At 39.2% G+C, this 21,727-nt stretch overlaps 1 protein-coding gene across 15 annotated transcripts in view; it reads right to left on the bottom strand.

Annotated features, from left to right (window-relative positions):
- The window catches only part of PDLIM5 (PDZ and LIM domain 5), a 129,853-nt gene that overhangs the window by 83,252 nt on the left and 24,874 nt on the right, over positions 1-21,727 (bottom strand). For all 15 annotated transcript variants that reach the window (XM_087735845.1, XM_087735853.1, XM_087735851.1 and 12 more), the window contains exon 3: positions 5,704-5,855. In XM_087735845.1, the coding sequence (XP_087591971.1) occupies positions 5,704-5,855 (152 nt within the window). The remainder of the gene's footprint in view (positions 1-5,703; positions 5,856-21,727) is intronic.

Below are 21,727 nucleotides of genomic sequence, written 5' to 3'. Positions count from 1 at the left end.
ACAGTTTGTTTGTATATTCCTAGCCATGTGACCTCTACTGAGTTTTATAATTTTTCCGTCTCAACTCTCTCAATTAAAAAGGGATAATGGTGCTTATTTCCTTAATCAACCAAAACTCAGTTTTGACATCCTTGAAAGAAGAGTTATGCAAGAATTAATATTACAGGAAAAAGAATTCCAGCAAAAAATTGTTTTCAGGTTTAGAAAAAATTACTCAAAAGTTGTGGTGCTTTCAACCAATTTATTCCTTATGTTCAACTGGCACAGGACAAACAACCTTCTATATGCTAAAGAGGCAAATCACCGAAGAACACAACTAAAGTCAAAATGCCTATGTAAGGGAAATGATGATGACTAGTAAACCAAAGTTGGAGAAAAGTAAGACTTCCGAATGCATTCTTATCATAGCTTCCTTAAAACTCATCCTTATATGGTTTATGGAAACAAAATATCCACCCCAAGGAACCCATGACTCATAAACCTGAACGCATGAGTTTTAACCATCATCTAAGTGAAGCCTGTATTCTTACTAGTTTGAAATCCTTTCTATCCTTGTATTCTTTTGCTTGCACTTCTTTTATTCTTGTTGTAATAGCCTCTCCTGCCATTTTATTTAGCGGTTACACTATTTTCTCACCTTTCTATGAAGACAACTTAAACTTTTAAACTTCAGGACTTCAGATCCCCCTGTAACAGTGACTAAGGTTGGCTTCTGGGACCCACGGTGCCATTCCCTGCACTGCTGGTTTTTATTTTTGTGAAATTAAATCATTTACAGTTAACCTACACTACGTGAATATTTCAACACCTGAGGAGCAAAGGACTCAAGTCTCTTAAAACCTGCTCTACATCAAGGCGTCTCACTTCCCCATCTTCAAAACGGGAACAAGACCATCCATTTTGTCCACATAGTTTGTCAGAACACACATTCCTCACACAGCAAAACACTCTTCCTCCTGTGCATTTCCAAAGCAGAGCAGGGCTCTCAGCACAATAAATGGTAATATCATTATATTGTTTTATAACAAAAGCAAGACTGGGAACAATAAAAATAGTAAGTAAAAAGCATACTGAGCTAGTCCTACTGCAGACAACCATTTTTGAAATGGTTAACTTGAAAAATGACCTTAGAAAATGGAAATCAAGTGATCCATAACATTTTTTCCCTATTACCCCACCTCAAATCATGAGCATTTCAGCTGTTCTTAAGCTAGAAGTCTACACTTTGTATCCTAAAAGAAAAACCAAAAAGATGAGGGAGAACAGTATGATAAAGATTCATACTCAGGCAGGCAGATAAAATAAGCATCACGGTTTTTAACACTTGAGTTTACCAACGGCAGAACACAGGCTTAAGGTTCATCTGAATTTTCTCTCCAAGTCAACATGGACATCAAAAATACCCAGCAGGCCCTAGCCTCACCTGTGACACTTGGGCAACCCTGTGCTTTTAAAAGGTTTAGGGAAAAAAACAAAACAAAACAAACCCAACCAAAACAAAACACAGCCATTGAAATTAATCTACTGCTTTGTAACACCAATGTTTCATTTGCAAAAATCCATTAAGCATCCATTGAAGAGCTGGAAGCAGAACTGTAGTAACTGCTCACTGCCGACCTACAGCACCCAAAAAGATTTCTGAAGCACTGCAATATAGCAAGAGAGGTAAACCACCTTGAGAATCCTCCTTTCACTTCCCAAGCCAAGTGATCCTGATGCCTTTTGTCCTAAATGACTAAATTCATAGGGAGAAGTGCATAAAATTCCTTTACAAAGCACACTGTAGCTGTGCAGATCTGTTTTATAAAATAAAGAGGTAAATAGGTTCTATATTATAAAAGCAAAAAAAACTTTCCAAGTTTCTCTTTTGTTGTTGTTGGTGGTGGTTTTTTGTGGTGTTTTGGGGGGTTTTTTTGGTGTTTTTTGTTTGGTTTTTTTGTTTCATTTTGTTTTTTACCCCTGTATTCCTGACTGACACTTTTTCCAGAAGTTTCATGAGTATCATGATCTCATGTAACAGAAGAAATACACAATCCTTTATCATTATTACTTCCAAAGAATCATTAAGGCAGGACTCTGGAGAAACAGTCCCCAAAACCAATATTTAAAAAACAGGTGGTGGCAACTTACAGATTTATTTATGGAAGGCCACACTAAGTTACTGAACTTGAAAATATATCCAAAAAGCAAGCATCTGGTTTCCATCTGTCCTCATGGGAACCAGGAAGGAGCTCTAACTGAAAAATAAAATATTGGGGTGCAAAAGAGCAAGATCTCAGGGAGGGAGGGAGGGACACATACAAAGAAAAATTCCCTATTTAATGTCTAAAAAACCAACAAACTATCAAGAAGCTAAAATTGCATGGTACAAAAAAAAGAAAAAATACCCCAGATTTTTAAGCCACATCTGATATGAAAAATCAGCAAATAACACACAAAAATTACTTTATTGCACAATTTAAAAATTATAACCTTCTTAAACTTGTAAGTAAAGCTTTTGAAGGCATTGCTGTAAATATCCCTTCCAACCTCACAGGCAAGCTACTTCTTATCCTTTATTTTATTTCTCTCAATTTTATTTTTTTCACTTGGCCCATAAAGAACAGAGAAAGTCAAGTGAAAACCTGACCAACAGTACAAAAGCATATCAAGTTAAAATATTAATAATAAGGAAGCTGATCAAAGAATTTCCTCTCTCGCCTTTGCCACATAGACTCATTAAGTTTCTTTCGTACCTTTTAAAAGGCAACCTGTCACCATGCCCCAGCCACCATGCAAACTGGGATGCTGGAGCCCATCAACCTCAGATGGCACCCCCTTGGGTTCACTAGCCTAGTAATCCCTAGGGCATACCACTGCTTTTCTACCAACTATCATTTTGATCCTCACAACACACACAAAAAACCTGCTAAAAAGCCAGACCAAGACCCTGTTTCTTTTTCAAATGATTACTGATTATTTCAGTTAGTCCCTCCCTAGCAAACAGCACAGTCAGCCCTGTGTCTGACGTGCTGTGAGGCTGGTGGCATACCCAGCCATTTTTCCCCATATTGCCGTTATCTTCACATGACACTGAAGTCTGCACCACTATATTAATTTCCATATATTCCACATGAACCTGCGTCAAATTATAACTGATCAAGAGTAAAGCAGGCATCCATAGATGTACAGTACTTCTTACAATTTATCATGAATAAAGGTCGCTCAGTGCTACCACCAAAAACATACCAAGCTGAACTTAGAAAAATATATTCTGGTTCCTATGACTGATTTCAAACTGAGTTGTTTCACATCTTTCATAAAACACCAGATGGACACACTCATAGTGCAAAAACCATTAGCTCGAGCCATAATGCTCTTCCAATTTTCTTGGATGTCCAAGTAACACCACTAACCAACCGATCATTGTGTTCCTTTAAAGCAGCAGCAAACTAGGGCAGTTATCTAAGAATTTATATACTCTTTCAAGACTAACCTGAACATTCTTGCATTGTAGTTCCAAAATATCAGTAGTCTGTGTGGAAGTAGATAAAAGCTCAGAGAATTGTAAAAAAACCTAAGATAATTAAAAGCAGTAAACCCAAAATTATATATGTCTTAGATTTTCCTGTCTATGACACCAACTCGTATTTTGGAGGCCAACATTGTTTCACATTGACAGCATCTCATCTAATCTTGCATGTGAACAGTAACAGCTCCAAATACTTTATTTAGTTTGGTTTTGTTTTAGGAGAAGAGGCAGGAACAGAAGAATATAATTATGGAGATCCCTCAATATTAAAATGGCTTATCTTGCCACCCTGTTTGTACTCTCAAGCCGTCCTTCCCACGGGCATTCAGCATCTGCAGTTAGCGTGAGCCAGTCTGACTCCAAGAAGCACTTTCTTCCAGGCTATAAAGAACAAATAAACAACTGAAGCAAATCTCCTGCTAAACAGCAATCAGAGCAAGGAAGTTTTCACAGGCAGAGGAGCCGGGAGGGCACTCTCTATGGCTTTGGTTTTATGGGATCCGGGCAGAATTAGAAACAGCTGAGACCATGGGACTGCAGACCGGTAGAGCCACAAGAGAGGACATCTGTCCCACCCCCAGATGCTGGGACAAAGGCCATTCCTTTGATGTCTGCTAGTCTGATCCTGACTTAGCCTTCAGCTGTCAGGTAGCCGACGCTGGTGAGTCAGATGCTACACTGGGTAGGAAGGGTGAGAACAGGAGGGGACCAAGCTAACTCATGATTAATTTGATTTTCAAACCACTCATCCCTGCACCCAACCAGAAGCAGCCTCAGACAAGTTATTGCCTGACTGAGACACACCTGCTATTCCTTTCCTATATCTGATGTTAACCCTGCCCATCAATTCATGGCAACAGGAGAAAGTGGGCCAAACCCCTACGCTCCCAGCTGCCTGCTGGAGTAACTCAGTGGGCTCCTGGAAAGTGCATTTCTAAACGACCTGCCTGCCTCATTGGGAGACAGAAAAGCAAGTGACACACCAGATACAATGCATGATTCTTCTGATGAGCTGCTATAATACCTCTGTTTCATCAAGAAACTTTTAATGCCAACTTTACAAGTTTCACTCAAGAAGATGCCCTAGGCATGAACCACGCCACAAGACACTCCTTTCCTCTGAGGCTGAGCAAAGGGAATCCCTTATTAATGGGAGCAAAGGGAATCCCTTACCAAGGGGAAGCAAAGGATGAAAGTACAGCAGGACAACAGGAAAAACAAGAAACAACAAGCAGGGCTGAACTGTAGCCTCTTTGAAAAGAGCACACACACAACCGTTCGACTACATGTCACATAAGGTTGGGAACAAGCACCACCACTCTGGAGAGCTGGACATTTGTCAAACCTACAACCATGTCGTCTCTTTTATTATCATACCAATGAACTCTCAGACAGAGGTAGTCCTTTTATTAAGGGCAGGATAATTTGCCAGAAAAAGTAGTAACTGGTGAAGAGATACTGTTATGGGCCTCAAACACTCATCAAGGAACTTTGCAGTGATGAAAGCGGGCAAAAACAGCAATCAACAACTGCTGTTGTTTTCTTTGATAACAAGAAAAGATGGTTTTCATTGTGTGATGGCTTCAGAGGCCAATCCTACTCCAAGATGCTCACTCACATTATTAAGTAAAAATAGCAGTATTCTAATATAGTAGACGCTGCAATTAGCCAAGGGAGGCTGCTACTTTGTGAAACGGTAGCATTGCTTCTGGAAAAATCTCTCTGTGACTCTGAGCTGCAGTATTTTCAGGCACATAACTCAGGGGTTAACTGTTTAAATAAATCCATCATTCTGTTTGCCAGTAAAAACAACAATGTAGGACTTGACCCAAAAAACAAGTGCCCCAGTCAATTAGGGGAGGGGGAGGGAAAAAGAGCCTGGATGAGACCTGTTTTTAATTAAACAAGTGTTAACAAAACTGAAGCTCAAAAGGAAGAGGAACTAGACTTCATTCAATGTAGAGCGAGTGGCAGAAGGTTGGAAAAGGTCTTTGTTGACTCACATAATTAACATCTAATAAGTTTTCTAAAATGCTATAAATCAAGACACATTTCAGGCTACAGCAGCTTATCTTTCGATTGTGGCCATTTAACTCCACACACTCTGCCAAACCACTTATACGTTTTTATCCTCTAAACAACTGTTACGATGATGATTAATTCTCTTTTTTAAAAAGAAAAAGGTATCTTACCTTTGCAGAGTCATGTTCAAATTGCCTGTACATGCCTTGATCTTGTTTTGTGCTTCTAGATGAGTCATCCCATCCGTACTTATCCCATCAATGGTGAGAACCACATCACCTATCCCCACGTGTGCTCGGGCTGCCTTGCCACCGTCATTAAGCTGAAATGACACAAGAATGGTAAATATGAAACTTGGATGGTTGATGTTTATATTCTCTGAACACAGGATCACAGTATCTTACTCACAGTGCTGTTTCATAGAAAAAAAAGGAAAAAAAAAAAGAAGATATCTTTTCTCCTTTGTGAGTACGTCCTTGTGAAAGTTGCTGTACTATCTTTCTTTCTGGTAAAGCAATATTTAGAGGTTCTTGTTCTTATTTCACTTGAATGACAGGAAAAGTATTGCACAGTATTGCCTATTTTTCAAAATCAAACTCCACTTGTACTTTACTGGCTGGAAGCTGTGCACATGCACCAAGAGACGCAAGCAGGGATACACATACAGTTCCCTGGATGCCAAGTTCCAGCCTCTTATCTCTTCATATGTGAAATTTTTCTCACAAGAGGAGAGAAGAAGGCTGTAAACCAGCTTTTTCCATTCTAGATTTTCCATCTAAACAATCTCTTCAAAGTTTATGTATTTGTCAATGACTGGTCACGTGCATGGAAGACTTCATTAATAGTTAAGCGACTTTTCCCCGGCTGCAAGTACTCAAAAGTCAAAAGTTCAACATCACAGACAGACCAGTTACAGGACTTTGTTTTGCCTTTCTCTTGGTAGGTTCATAGCCCCCAGCGACCCGCAGTATATTCAGACCAGAATAAGAAAGGCCTCTTGAGCAGTCTGCCTCTTTGATCAAGGTCACTGCTGAAGTTCAGCTCAATTGCCTTTGGTCCACTTGAATGAAACAGTCTTGCAACAAAAACCTTTGTAAAGTTCACATTATTGACCTCGATTGAACAATAAATTAATCTTTTCATCTGATGCCACTGAATTTCAACTAGCTTCATTCCCAAGAACAGGAACAGAAATAAAGCAACACATGGTAAGATCTATGCACTGATTTATGTCCCTGATCCTCAATCTGCTGATCCCTTTATAGCTGGCTGCAGGGAGCAGTTCTTGACGGTGCAAATTCCCTCTTTGTTTCCAGATGTATTTCCTGTCTTAAATCAGAGAAGTTGTAGCTTCTTGGGCTGTGCATACAAAACCTCATAACTCTTTCCTTTGCCTGAAAGCACGAGTCTGTTCCTTGAAGAAAGTCCTATGTTTTAGGGAGATGCTGCAAACAGCAGAATTACTTCACCTTTATTCCCAAAAGTGGAGTTCCCCTTGGGCCACAGTCATACTCTAATAAGCGACTTCTCAAAGGGAGGCAGAAGGAAGACCTTAATCTCTGTTGTTTTTTAACTGTCTCTGTTTTAGTTCATTCAGTAGGGACCAAGAAGCCTCGGTTCCCTGTGGTTCCTTTTGACAATAACCAACCACAAAGTACAGTCACCAGTCTCCACACCATTCACTTCTCCAACTGTATGAACAGTTGGTAAACCTGTGGGAAGTGTCCCATCAGCCTACCCCATATGGTTACGGCTTTCCTAAAATCTCGGAGACTATAATACATGACAGCTGTGCCATGCGAATTGGACAGCATCTGAAGACAAATACTTTAACAGAGGAAAAAGTATTGCCTAATGCTGCAAGGCAAACGGAAATGCAATACTCCAAAAATGTATAATTTGACAACATACAGACTGAAAGCAGGAAATTTCACATTCAGTGGATCATGGCTGTCATTTTTCAACATCAATCTACGTCCCACATACATCTGCAGTAGCAATCTTTAGCAACTAAAAACCATAGCCAAAAAAATCAAACAAAACCAGAAAAATCCTTCCGTTTGGTGTTAATCCTATGCTACCAAATACATTTTTCTGGTGAAAGGGGAGGCCTAAGATATAGGAAGACTTGTCATCTCTCATATTCATAATAGTGGCCAGTCTCTCAGCATTCTAAGTCAACATAGCCATTTTACGCAGAGTTGAAACCGAAAGGTGCTAACAAGGGAAAGTTAGCTGAGCAAGTTGCATGCAAGGAAGAAAAGTAGAAGACAAGGGAAAAAGGAGATGAACTAATTTCAGAGAAACTTCTTAACTTGCTAAATTCATCTGAATTACAATTTGTATGGTGCATCCTTTTACAAAAGGCTTCAACAATAAAGCCAGAATTCCTCCAAAATTTGGAGTTCATACCCCAATTCTGAGCTAAGAGACCCAGTTACTATAAAAACACAGATCAGGGAACCCTACAAGCATACAGAAAGCTATGACCAACATAGCTATTTATAGGGAAGCTCCTCAAACCTTTGGGTGAGGTTTATCTGCCATAAACAGATCCCTAAACTGATACGTTACGGCATGCTGACATTTGTCAGCAAGGTCTGGAAAAGGGAAAGGAACGTAAGGGTGCTAAAAGCTAAAGGTCAAATGGATCGCTGTGCTTTGTGATTGGACTGCTGAAGTGAATAAAATCTAGCTTTCTCCGAACGTACGCAAATGCACATGATGTTCACTCATCGTAATTCGTGATGAAAAAAAGCAACCTACACACATTCAGCAGTAAGACTTCAAAAGCAGGCTTCAGGATTACTATTCTCATGGGGGGCAGGCATGTGTGTGTGTGTGTGTCTTACCATCCAAAGAAGTATAAAATAAAACAAATTAATTAAAAAAAAAAATCACTTTTGTTTGATTCCAATGGCCAACACACAACCACCCACAGCTAATCACCCAACTTTCAAGCGGTCACTCAAACTGTTGCTTACTGAGGATGAAACTCTTTGTGAATACACATGGGAGACAGCTGTAAAACCATCTCAGCAAAATCCCGGGCGAAAATGCCTGAAAAACATGGCTGGGAAATGCACCCTGGAGACGGGGAAAAAAAGCAAGCAGGTCCCGAGAAACGTGACGAGTCCCTGGCTATGTCCACGAGACCTGTCATGCAGGCAGGAGACTGAATCTGCTTTACAGGTGAGGCTGTCACAGGCACACCTGAATGAACAAGTTACTGGACAAGAGTGTGAAGAACTGCGTGTGCAAAGGGATGCCAGAGCAGTAATCTTACCTAGATACACTGAAGACGACTTCCAAGTAACACCTACTGATTTCGGATAAGAGATCTGACTAACCAAGACAGGCGAGGTTGGTACTTCTAGGAAATCTCAGCCAGAGAACCAGTCTTCCCTGAGAGTACCAGCCAGCACCCTTGGCTTGTCAAGTGCCTATAACGCAGTGGGACTGAAGCTACAAGGGCAGAGTTTTACCACAGATGCAAGAGGAATATCATCACAAGAACAGGTATATAAAAAAACCCAAACATCTACACTGAACACAGCAGGAGGAATTAGAACACTTGAAATAGTTAAGGATCTTTTCCACACTGCAGACATATTTATATCCCAGGAGCCTCAGCTTTGGCACTTCTTAGACTCTGTAAATGTGCATTACCATTACGAACAATAAATTCATATACATACTTGGGATTATATATGCAAAACTGTGTACATATTGAAACCAAAACTGAAAGAAGGGTTCCCCATACTCCTTGTCACAATGGAAACTAACTCCATTTATTTCATTTTTTTTCACCTAGATTTTGAAAAATTCAACAAATGCAGAAGATGTAGGTGCTAATATATAGGAAATTTTGAAGTGGTATTTATAAATCTTTACTACTTATGCATCACTTTTTTTTTTTTTGTCCTGTATGAGTGAACTTGTTCTTAAGTTGCAAATTGAACCTTAGCTTAGTAAAGTTATCTGGCACCAGTCACCGGTGAACTACAGCATTATCTATGCTTAAATACCAAAAGACTAGTAAACTGATGGACAAAAGCAAAAAAAACCACCTAATGCTTAATTCCTAGTAGCAAAAAAGCATATCTTTAAAACATATCTTTGTTAAACATACACATGCAAACAAATGGAATCAATGCAACAAGACATATGCACAGAAGAGTATAGAATTAAAATTATAAAACTGGCTACCTATGAATCAAACTAACTTCTAAGCACCACAAATATTCTTAAAATCCTTGATGGATCTGTTTTAATTCTCTATTTACAGCATGAGACAAGTTTTTAAAATAAAGCGTGAATTCCAGGTACAAAAAGTGGGACTTTTTATGTTAACCAGCAGACTCTAAAGCTCCAAAATTGCCAAACCAGAAATGTTTCCTCCTACTTAGTTCCAGGTCTCTATGTTCTGGGAAGCTCATTTGGAGATAGAGGGGGAGGCAAGCAGGAGAGACAAGCAGGAGAGACATTTCATGCTCAGGCACCTGCTGAGGCCAATCACTCCCGCAGCCCCCAGCAGCAAACCTCTTTTCGGCCCCTCAGCAGCAATCAGCCTCATGGCCAAAAGCCAACCTATGCCATCCAGAGATGCTCAGGACGCTTTCTAATAAACATAATTAAAAGCACCCATCTAATATTAGATTTCAGTTTTGTTAGAAAAAAAGAAAAAAAGAAAAAAAGAAAAAAAGAAAAAAAGAAAAAAAGAAAAAAAGAAAAAAAGAAAAAAAGAAAAAAAGAAAAAAAGAAAAAAGAAAAAAAGAAAAAAAGAAAAAAAGAAAAAAGAAAAAAAGAAAAAAAGAAAAAGAAAAAAAGAAAAAGAAAAAGAAAAAAAAAAGAAAGAAAAAGAAAGAAAGAGAAAAAAAAAAAGAAAAAAAGAAAAAGAAAGAAAAAAGAAAAAAAGAAAGAAAGAAAAAGAAAAAGAAAAAGAAAAGAAAAAGAAAAGAAAAAAAAAAGAAAAGAAAAAAGAAAAAGAAAAAAAGAAAGAAAAAGAAAGAAAAAAGAAAGAAAAAGAAAGAAAAAAGAAAGAAAAAAGAAAGAAAAAAGAAAGAAAAAAGAAAGAAAAAGAAAGAAAAAAGAAAGAAAAAAGAAAGAAAAAAGAAAGAAAAAAGAAAGAAAAAGAAAGAAAAAGAAAGAAAAAAGAAAGAAAAAAGAAAGAAAAAAGAAAGAAAAAGAAAGAAAAAGAAAGAAAAAAGAAAGAAAAAGAAAGAAAAAAGAAAGAAAAAGAAAGAAAAAGAAAGAAAAAAGAAAGAAAAAAGAAAGAAAAAAGAAAGAAAAAAGAAAGAAAAAAGAAAGAAAAAACTTTTTGTTGTTCTTGTTGTTTTAAACATTAGAATTCCAAAATGGCAAATACTGTTCTAAAATACGTTCCAAATGGAGATAAAACAAAATTAAACCAGTTCTTGATCCAGGATGGACTTCAAAAGCAACAATATAAAAAGTAATCTCAGCATAGTTCTATGCCTCAGGTTTTTAAAAGCAAACACACCAAAGCACACTGGAATACAACTGTATTCTTGAGCTAAATTTTAGCCAGCATATTATTTCATTTTGCAATAACCAACGTTAAAAAAAAAAACAAAACAGCAAGAAAAATAGCTTTTGTACTGTTACTCTCAACCTTTAATGAAATATTTTAAAAGATCCTTTCCAGGAAAATTGCATTTGTGCACATACATGTGCATCTATCTCTGAATCAATGTAATCTGTAGCTTAACTCATTTCTAATTAACATATAACCATCTATTTTTCCTCACATGACTAAGAAGAAAACTTATCAAGCATTTCTTCTTTGAACTGTCATTATTTAGTCTTTATACAGTCATAAATGAAATACTTAAATTGCAGTTACTCATAAGACAAAGGTCTATTTGACTAGAGATGGAAGCTGCCCTTTATCTTTTCCATGCCATCTGCCTTGAATCAATCTTAGCTGCAACTGGCTCGTGTGATAGGGCATCACAACCACTCTCCCAAAGAAACTATTTCATAGTCTGACAGTAAATAATGGTCCCCCCATCACACAAGCATCCTTCAATGTCATCTGCAACTTTCTCTCAGAATGTAATTAATCTTCCAATTTAAAACTCCCTGGGCTATCTGAAATCCCTCCAGCTTGATTTTTACCCCTCGAGCATTTCTGATATGTGGTTGGCTATAGCAATTCAGTTTAAAGACATACATAATCAAAGCAGAAGTCAACCAGACAATGTTCTTTGTATCATTACCACTCTTGTTTCTCTTTCAGTCTACATCCTTCCCTATATTAAAAGTATTTTAAATAATTAAAAAAAAAAGCCAAAACACAACACGCCCGCATACGGAAAGAACACTACAGGAGAACTTTGCAGAATCACAAAACAAGCAATCAGACAACCTCTCTTTTATCAAATAACACTCTGCCTTTTCACACAGATGTTAAAACCACAAGGGCTTTGTCTCCCTGCTATAATACACGTTCTGCAAATATTTACACTCATTATCTGTTACTACCATGGTTATGCCTAGCCTCATTTCACCTGACCAAAGCACCACCTTGCACCAATAGCCAGTATTTTAACAGCATGTTCTCAACATATGTAGAGCTCAAAGTATGCTAGAAAACACCACTTCAGTGAATCACTGCAAGCTTGGAGAAGCAGCCCTTACTGTATTTTTGGAGAACACAACCTTGCCCCAAAACACGAGGGAAGGTGCGCTTATGCTCCATAGCTGCACCGGCTCCCTCGTATGAATTGTGTGCATTTGACCTGATGCCTGATGGGTGGCCCCAGCACCACGCAGCAGAACAGTGTACTCTGCTCTGATGCCTGAACATGATGAGCTCAAAGAGGGCATCGCTGTGCTCCAGCTTGCCCTACTTAACGGGGCGGCTTGCCAAAGCCATCCTCGCCTTCTTCCCTGCCAGGAAAGAAGCAAAAACCCACCTTACACTCCAGACTCCTGACAGGTTTGGGACACTTGGGATCTAGCTTACCACTTCTGCATGAAGGAAAGAAAGAAAGAAAAAAAAAAAAAAAAAAGAAGAAGACATAGGAGGACATGGGAGCACCTGCTCTTTGTGGCAAATAAGCTTCCTCTGTGCTCAATGGAAACTGAGAGCTGTATCATATTTCTCACAGCCTTTACTACAGCAATATTATTCACATAGCCAACAGATTAGCCATCCAGCCTTGATTCTTGCTTCCAAATCAAGAACATATATGCCAATTTTAAAGACCAGATCAAATTTATACAGCTGAGTTATAAGAACCCTAATGCAGGGTTTGCAGTGGAAACCGCTGACACAACCAGCTATAAAAGGGGTTATGAGGCAGTCCTGCAAATAAATTGAAGGTTTTCCCCAAACCAAGCAGGGATCAAAGTTAGCTTAGGTCAAAAAAACTATTTGATTACCAGAGTATTTTGCCAGGAAACCCTGCCTTCACCTCACTCCACAAGGCCGTACTCCCACATGCTCCTCTAAGTTTTCATTTCCCTCCTTTTTCTCCCCATAACTTTAAAGGTCCTTCCAGACTGATCTATAAAGCTGTAATCTAAGGCGTGCACAGCACACCAATAATCATTAAAGATAACATGTAAGGAAAAAAAAAAGATATAAGGCAAAGTACCAACCCACCATACTTCTTGGTCTGGCTGTAGACCCCAACAACAGATACCACCCCAGCCCTGGCCAGAGGGCTACCTCTGCCTCCCGGCCTGTCCTCCCAAGTCCTCCAGCTTTGCTTCACCCCCTTCCCTCCATGCGCAGCAGCTCCCTCGCTGCAGTGCAGCTGTGGCTTGGCTGCAGCAGACCCCAACCAGCCCTTCGACTCATCGCAGCCCACAGGAAAAGGATAGGGTGAGCCCACAGGCATTCAGCCATTTTGCCAGCAAAGAACCCACAAAACCATCTTTTGCATTTCATTCTCAGTTCTGCTACTTATTCTCAGCAGTAACCCTGACAACAGCATACATTTTAATGTGATTGTGCCATGTATCCCTATAGTCCCACATTCAGAAATTATGTCAAACAAAACCTAACACTAAGTTTTGAGCTTTCCCTCTACACATACATGGCTGAGCATGCCTGTGGGTTCACAGGTTTTAGGAAAAAGACACATGGTTTCAACCATCCCTCTTTTCTTCTTAACGTTTTTCTCTTACTGTATTTCAGCCCTTAATATTTGTCCAATGCCCTCCACAAAGAAAAAATTTTGCTTTTGTACTTTAAATAAACCGTTACATACACAGGCACATCCATCATTCTATCCATCCCTGCGTGCACCAAACATGGAGGTATGCACCTACAGAGAAGCACAAGAGGACTTTGGCTGCTAAAAAACAGAATACGCACCATGTAGTGTTAATTACTCTTACACACAATTGGATTGATACAGAAAAGGATCCAAAAATATGAATTAAGTTTACAAAATAGGGTAACTGCACAATGCACAGGCCTTTTGGATACGTGCTCTTTTATTTTTCAATCAACTAATGCTGAACAGATCAACTTCAACGCCGGGGAGCAACAGAAACAGCAGCCTTCAGCTTCCCTTGCTTGCCCCAGAACAGGTTGTTGATAAGCAGGAACAGTTTCCACATGCTGATGCCAGAAGGGTTATTAGCTGGCGCCATCTCTCACTTGTCACAGCTGACTAATCATGGTTTCCTTGCAGCTCTGCTCTTCCATGAGCAGGTTGCATCTCTGCTACCTCTCCCCCTTCCCTTATGACAGCCCAACTGCTGCAGGACTTAAGGAAGCAGAGGCAAACAACTTCACAAGAAGTGCCTTCAGCTTTAATTTTTGACATAACACCAATACAGCATATCAAAGAGATAAAAGGATTGTCACCAAGATGGGATGGGCAATACTTGTGGGTCCTCTAAATAACAGAAGACAACTAATGTTCCGATTTGGAGAAGAAATAATGTCACAATGTCAAAAAACAAGTTGTCAAAAGGACTAAGGCAAAATAATTCAGACATCATGGCTAAAATCACATTTGCAAGAAGAACATGGGCAATTCCAAGAAATAGATGCTTTCCAAATACTTAAGTGATGGAAAATGATTTACAGTCAAATGCCAGAATGTCTGCAGATATTTAAGACCCTAAATTAGTAGCTTTCACTAAGCCTTCTCTCAAGGAGTTCAGTCATGTTCTCATGCTGCCGGCTTGCCTTAGAGCCCTATTTATTTTAACTGGCTGTCTTCTCTCTGAAGATTATTCTTCTGTTCAGAGAGTTTACAGAACTAATCCAGATTTCTCCCTGGGAGACTATATGCCAGCAGGTAAAAATTACTGCCTACTTAATTTCTCAGAGAGACAGAAAGAGGAAATGGAATGAAAACGTAGCTAGAAATGCAACATAAACTTTGCACAGCTGCTTTAGATTTTGGGAGCTGCAAGTCTGTAGAGTGTCTCTTCCAGTTACAGTGTTGGTTTTTTTGGATGGCCAACAGAAATTAACTCCACAACCAAAGCATCCAAATACTTGGGACTGCTGAGGAAGCATCACCTTAGGAGCCACGCGATTTGCATCAGAACACAAGTTTAAGTGCCTGTCTTTTAGAATAAACAGTTTGGAAAGTTACTAAATAAGTTCTGGTGCTGGGGCCTCCTGAACTAACCCAAAACAAAGAAGAGTTAGTTTTCTGTAATGGAGCTTCAGTGTGAAGTGGCAAAAGGGACTGAGCTCACCTTCTTCCAAAGAAGAAATTCATTTCCATACATATGAAGAAGTCTGCAGTGCATATAATGGTGTACTTCCTCCCTTCCCAAACAGGATTATTTTTATTCATTTACAGATAATAAAATTAATTCCACTAACTGAACGTCCATCTCCTTAATAACCTTAGTAGCCCAAGAGTGTCATCTAGTTTTCACAAGGTTTTCATGGTCTACGATTTAGTCCCTCTTAATGGGATATGCCTTTCCTGCATCAAACATGATGCAATTACCCCATGCTTTCCAGAACATCCAATTTAGGAATACAAATAGAATAATATGTTATACTGCATAATTTAAAGGTATCGATTGTTTTGCCTTGGAGTCCCTCTCACAGGAAAAAGAGCAGCCTCGTACATGGCAGCAGTGAGAATGAAATACAACTAATTAAGTAATCCCACCTGTGAAAGCAAAGCAGAGAGTTAAGTGGGAAGTGTGAACCAAAAACACTCATCTGACAAAAACTAACAGCCAGTGGCAAGAAAATGCTACTACAAATTGAATCCCTTGTGATACACCAGCCATTGTTTCACTTTCTCCTATCCAGAAAAAAAACAGGCATGCATAAACACGTAGGAAACAACCTGCTTGCTTCAAAGAATTGAGGTAATGATAAGCTGCACCACATAAGCAAAGAGGAAAACGAAGGCAAGTTCAGGCACTGCGAGTATTGCTTATTGGCACAAATCATCTGTCCGGGGTGCACAGCTCACCTGAATGCCACCCCAAACTGGCACTCTGCAAAAGCTGTAGCAGAAGTCCACTTCCATGCTGAAGCCCAAGCGCGGCAATGAGAGCCCACCACATCCACTCCCCACAGAAAGTTTTGCCACATTTAGGGGTCACATATTAAAAGAAAATAAGTGAACAAATTCTGTTAGCATTGTAACCAGTGGCTGAAAAGGCTGGGGACTCAGAGCTACACTTTTGCCAGCTCTCCTTTGAGCATGCAGCTCAGCACCCAAGGAGAGACGGCAGAAGAAATGCATCAAGGTGCAGAAGCTTCTCCAACTCAACTGTGCTCCATCAATAGACGGTTCATATTTTAATTATAGAGGCACTAATGCTTATGCCATGTTCCTTTGGTAATGTAGAAGAAAAAAGCAACCTTAAACATGTGAAAGAAAACAACTCAGTTCAGATAAAAAAAAAGCATGCTCTGAAGTGCATGGGAAGTGACAATAAAACCAATTATGCCTGATACACTGATGGGCTGAGACCTACCCCAGATCAATGAAAGCACAGTCCTATATGTACATGCCTTCATTTAATGCAATAGAGAGAGAACTCCTCAGGATTAGTCCAACACAAACTTCTAGCACAAAGAAATAAAACAGAAATAGGAGACATTAGTAAATCCTAGTGGATATCTTGCCTTTTATATGTCTAGGGAATATTACAGCAGACATTTATTTTAAGCTAGACATTTATTGGCTAAAACCCCACAGTACAAAATACTGCAGAAAGTCCAATAAAAAACCCTCAGAAAACACGAAACACATTTTAAGAGAGTTGCACATTGTTTAATAAATTCATACCAGCTGTTTATAGCTAAGACACAAATCTTCATCGCAAGCTAATAAAGCTCATGAGAATATATAACAATTTCAAATTTAATTTTCCATTTCTAAATTACATATATATATATACACACACACACAACACTTTTAGTTTAATTGACTTTAAACATCACTTTTACATGATTTGCTCATGCGGTTCCAGGTGTGGGGGTTTTATATATACATTTATTTATATATCTATTTAAAAGACTGGATATATTACTATAGATGGTGTTATACACATTATTTTAAGTAAATATTTACATATAAATATTTATTTTATACACACACATATATATAAACAAAAAGGCATTTGTCCTCTCTGCTGGGGACCTGTATGAGAAGACCACGTGAAGATTATCAGCATCTTTGTTAGGCAGCGCATGACAAAAAGCACTTGTCCAGAGAAAATAGGAAGCTATTCAGGACAAACACCCTGACTCCAAAATGAAGACCCTCATTTTAAGTAAATTTTCCTTACCATTCAATTGCCAAATGCACTGCAGATATTTAAGACTGAATATAAACCCACGCAAAGCTTCCTTACTAAAGCTCCAGAGAAGAAAATGCTAGTGTACTTGTTGCCATTATGAAGTTTGTCTAAATTTCTTGCTGCTGTATTTTACCAGTCTTCTGAGTTTCGCTGCTGAGCATTGCACTGCAATTGCTAATCATAGTAACCTGAAGTCCGAGTTACGCCACAATATGTTTTTTTCTTACTTGGACATCTGGAGATCCAAAAGTTACACACGCAACTAAACAATGAATAAGGCTGGTTATCAAGTACCTCTGAAAAATACAGTGAAGAAAACTCAACCCATCGAATTTACTGTCTGCAACAATCTATCACTTGCTCTCAGCCCATCACTGTACAGTGGAAAGTGTCTGGCCAGTCAAAGTCTAGACTTGCAGAGGAATCCTGTAAAATAGAGCCTGATAGTCATGTTAGCTCTCTGGTGACTTTTTCTTTTTTTATCCTGCCCCCCACCTTTTTATGTCATGATCTCTGAGCTCTCTACTACCAAAACTAAAATCAGGACATTTCGAAATTAAGATGCAGAAAAAGAAATCCACCCTAAATAGTCATTGTAAACTCTTACTTCATTATTACATCTAAGGAAATAAAAATTTAAAGCATTTACATTCTTAAATTTTAGGACTAAAACCAAGATTGCTCTAGCATTCTGAAAAAAAATCCAATATGCACTGCTGGTTACAGACAAAGCTAGGAAACAATTCCAGGTTAAACAATGCAACACCAAAACCCAATATCCATTCATTTCTCCAACTTTATTCAAGACAGATGGTATGGAAAGCCTGCAGGTTGGGGTTTTTTATTTTTATTATGGCTGATAACAGTACAAAATATTGATCACTCGCATAGGAGTCACTGGCCTCCATGTGATTTACACCCTTCTCATAACCTCAAAGACCTACATACAGCCTCTTGAATGCCTCCAAAGCTATTTAAGAATAAAAGCCTGACTGTCACACAAGCAGGAGGCTTTTGATAAACATGATGATAGAGCCTACCTTCAGGCCTGCTAAAGCCATGCAATTTCTTTTTAAGCATGTCATTTCAGGTTTTTACGCTGAGTACCCAACAACAACAAAAAATTTTACTGTAGGAAGACTCATGCTAGATTTCAAATAATTTCTAGAAGTAGATGTATTACTTCTAGAACTGCTGGAAATAACACTTCAGAAGAGTTTTATAAATAAGTAAGTAAATAAAAATCAATACTTAAATTGTTTTTTTCAGCTTGCTTTTGCTTGAATTCTACATCAACTATACCAAATGAAGAGCAAGGTTTCTGGCCCTTATAATAATGTCCTTTTTGACAACTATTTTGGCGACAGCCATTATGACTTGTTCTTTCTGTCTCGCCTTACTACCCTGAACACTACTGAATTTTGTATACCTCAAGTTTGTGTAGGCTGCTCACGAGCAAGGCTCTGGTAAAAGCTGGGAGTGTAAGTGATCACGTACCCTTCAGCAGAAGAAAGATGGGAAAGATGTTCAAATTGAAAAGGTATTCAGAATAAATCATCAGGGATGTTCACTGCTGAAAGCTTATCCTCAAAAGACATTCTCCATATCAGTCCAAATCCAACAAAAATTACTCAACTAACATGCCTCTCAAAAGCAATGAAAATCTCTTCATCTACCTAGAAAAAAAAGGAAGTGAGAATATCCAAGAAACATCTTGGAAAGCGGGGCAGGAGAACTGTCCTGGCAAGGTTACTCCGCCTTCACGCTTCTTCCTGCTTGGAGGCTTACCACAGCTGGGACTGCTGGCACAGTCAGTACCGCCACGCAGGAGGTGTAGGTGCTTGCTGCCCAAGGTGGGGAGGATGGCAGAGCAAGCCTTCACTGCAAGCCTCCGCAGCATCCCCTCTTTCCCCACAGTTAACAGCAAGATGCATCCATCAACTGTGACTAATATTCAAACGTTCAAAGCCATGATTTAACAAGATATATAAGCATATAACTGACTCCAGCAGGACACAAGACTTCGTTGAGCAGTAGTTTATTTAATGTTTGCAAAACAGCTCAAGACAAAAGAAACCAACTTTTGGCTGCAAAACTTGGGATGCAGAGAGGAACCCAACAAAGCAAAACCACCCCCATATACTGAGGTGAGACAGGGAAAGCGAAGAGTTTCCAAAATTGCTGCGGCTTCACTTCTAGTTTATGCGGACATTAAAAAAAAAAAAAGTAAAAATATTTCAGTCCTGTCCATTCCCCCTCTCCCCAAACACCACCAGGCAGGATAAGATGCATTATCCAATGGCCATCACAGAATCAGGCTGGCCACGAGAACCAGCAGGGTCCAATGGCTTCCCACCCAAGACCACCATTCAAGGTGCACTTTATCAATCACCTAACAGCAACAGCATCCCTGGTCCTGTTTCTGCAGGTAGAAGGCAGAAATAACCACACGCATGGAAGTGGAAAATGAGACTTAACGTGCAGCCAGTGACCTTTGGCAAGCAATGTTCTCATGTCATATGAGCTGGTGACATCAAGAGTCATGTCACTCCAATCCTAAAATGCACTGTGTGCATATTTACTGCCTGTTTAACAAACCAATTTTAGGGGAAAGCTTTTTCCTCATAAATATATCATTTTTATTCAACCAGCTTCTATAAGCCAAACAGGTTCAATGGGACAATGAAAAAGCTACAATGGATCTGAGCTCTTCACACAGCCATCCATCATGCCTTTCTCGAAATTAACAGCTTCATACATTCCTCTCCAGCCACCTATTAGAAGGCATCAGATATCTTGAAATTACGCAACCTACCAAAGGGAGGCCCTAGATTTACAGCACATGTCCCTGAGCAGCTAGTCCAGAGACTGAGCAGTCTGGAAGCATTTCATACCTCTCGCTAGTGTTCAGTTACAGCCCCTACCTCTAATCCACTAAAAGGTTTGCTTTTCCAGGGAGCACAGGGCAGTTTCCTCTGTCTTCTAAGCTGCCAGATTTAAATGGCAACTTAGCACAATTGTAGAATCCGAAGTATGTTTAGGTAAGCTGAGAATATAGTGTTTTCATACATTAATAAGAACAAGAGCACATTGCGATAAGAGTTTTGAAGAAAGGCATTAGCACTGACATGGCTACAAAAAAATATTAAGATCTATCCTTACTCGAATCTGATACTGAAATTATTTTGACATGCATAAATTCTCACTTTGAAGTTTTATTTCACTCACATAAAATAATTCAAGCTAATCTGGAACAATCACATGCAAGCTAAACTCCTATTAATATCAGCAGGAGTCTTGCAACTGGTTATAGTGAGAAATGAATCCTGAAGAAGAAAGGCCTGCAATATAGTTGGAGATAGTTTTTCTTTTTCCTCCAACTTTCCAATAAGATTGTCTTTAAACCTCTTCAGGCACTAACTGGAGAAGGATGCAATAGATTTTTGTACACCATAGTGTTCTGATCTCTGTGAACTATGCTGCTACAAGTCATCAACTCAAACAACAGTCACGTGGGCACGAGAACTGAAGGAGATAAACATCTTCCACAATCTCTTATTGACCAAAAATGAAGAATACACTAACAAAGTTACTATTTAGTAGTTCAACAGGGCCAATATTTCACATTAAATAAAATACAGCCTCTCTTGTTATCCAAGTCTTCTTGCAGACTACAAAAGTACCTTTTGCACTACTTTTTGAGTGCAGAGATGAAGAACAAAAGCAAACCATACAAGAAAGAGGGGACAACAAACATGACCAAAGCAGGAAAATGAATAAAGCTGGAAACCTTGGAACTAAAACATCTTCTCAGAAACATACCTTTATTCCCACTCACAAACAAAGGGAGGGGAATACAGGTTAGCATGCTGTTACAGGTTTTTCTCTTTTCCTGTTCACATAAGGACACAGGTGACCTGGCAGAGCAATTAGGTCAAACGAAGACACTGAAGTTCCTTCTTACAACACATATATTACTTGGAGCATGGTATTCGTGGTTTTAACCACGTTCAGTTCTTTACCACAAGAAAACTCACACAACTGGCAGTCTCTGTTCCAAGGGAATGATTTGAGGGAATAAGTCATTACAGAAATACAGAGTGCACAGGTCTGAGCACCCTCCATGAGACCATGACACCAAACTGCAGATTTCTGCAGAGAACTCTAGTTGATGTTATGCAAAGTTTGGCCAAGATACTAGCAAGACACTTGGGTGACAACACACCCTTACAGATCTGATATCAACCGATGCATTTTATACTTAACCCTCCCCCCCAATGCAAGACCCCCCTCAAAACCCTTCTACCTCACACCATAGTCTAGAGACAGTGACTGCATTAGTCACTGCACTTCTAAAGAGTTTGATACGAAAGGCTCAGTGTTCAGATCAGTAAATCAGAAGGCAACACGGTCTCCTCC

This window comes from Nipponia nippon, unplaced genomic scaffold (assembly GCF_047370975.1).
Source record: "Nipponia nippon isolate SJK-2023a ecotype South Korea unplaced genomic scaffold, ASM4737097v1 scaffold_6, whole genome shotgun sequence".
In the NCBI taxonomy this organism is placed as follows: domain Eukaryota; kingdom Metazoa; phylum Chordata; class Aves; order Pelecaniformes; family Threskiornithidae; genus Nipponia; species Nipponia nippon.
This window is presented reverse-complemented; position numbering and strand designations above follow the sequence as displayed.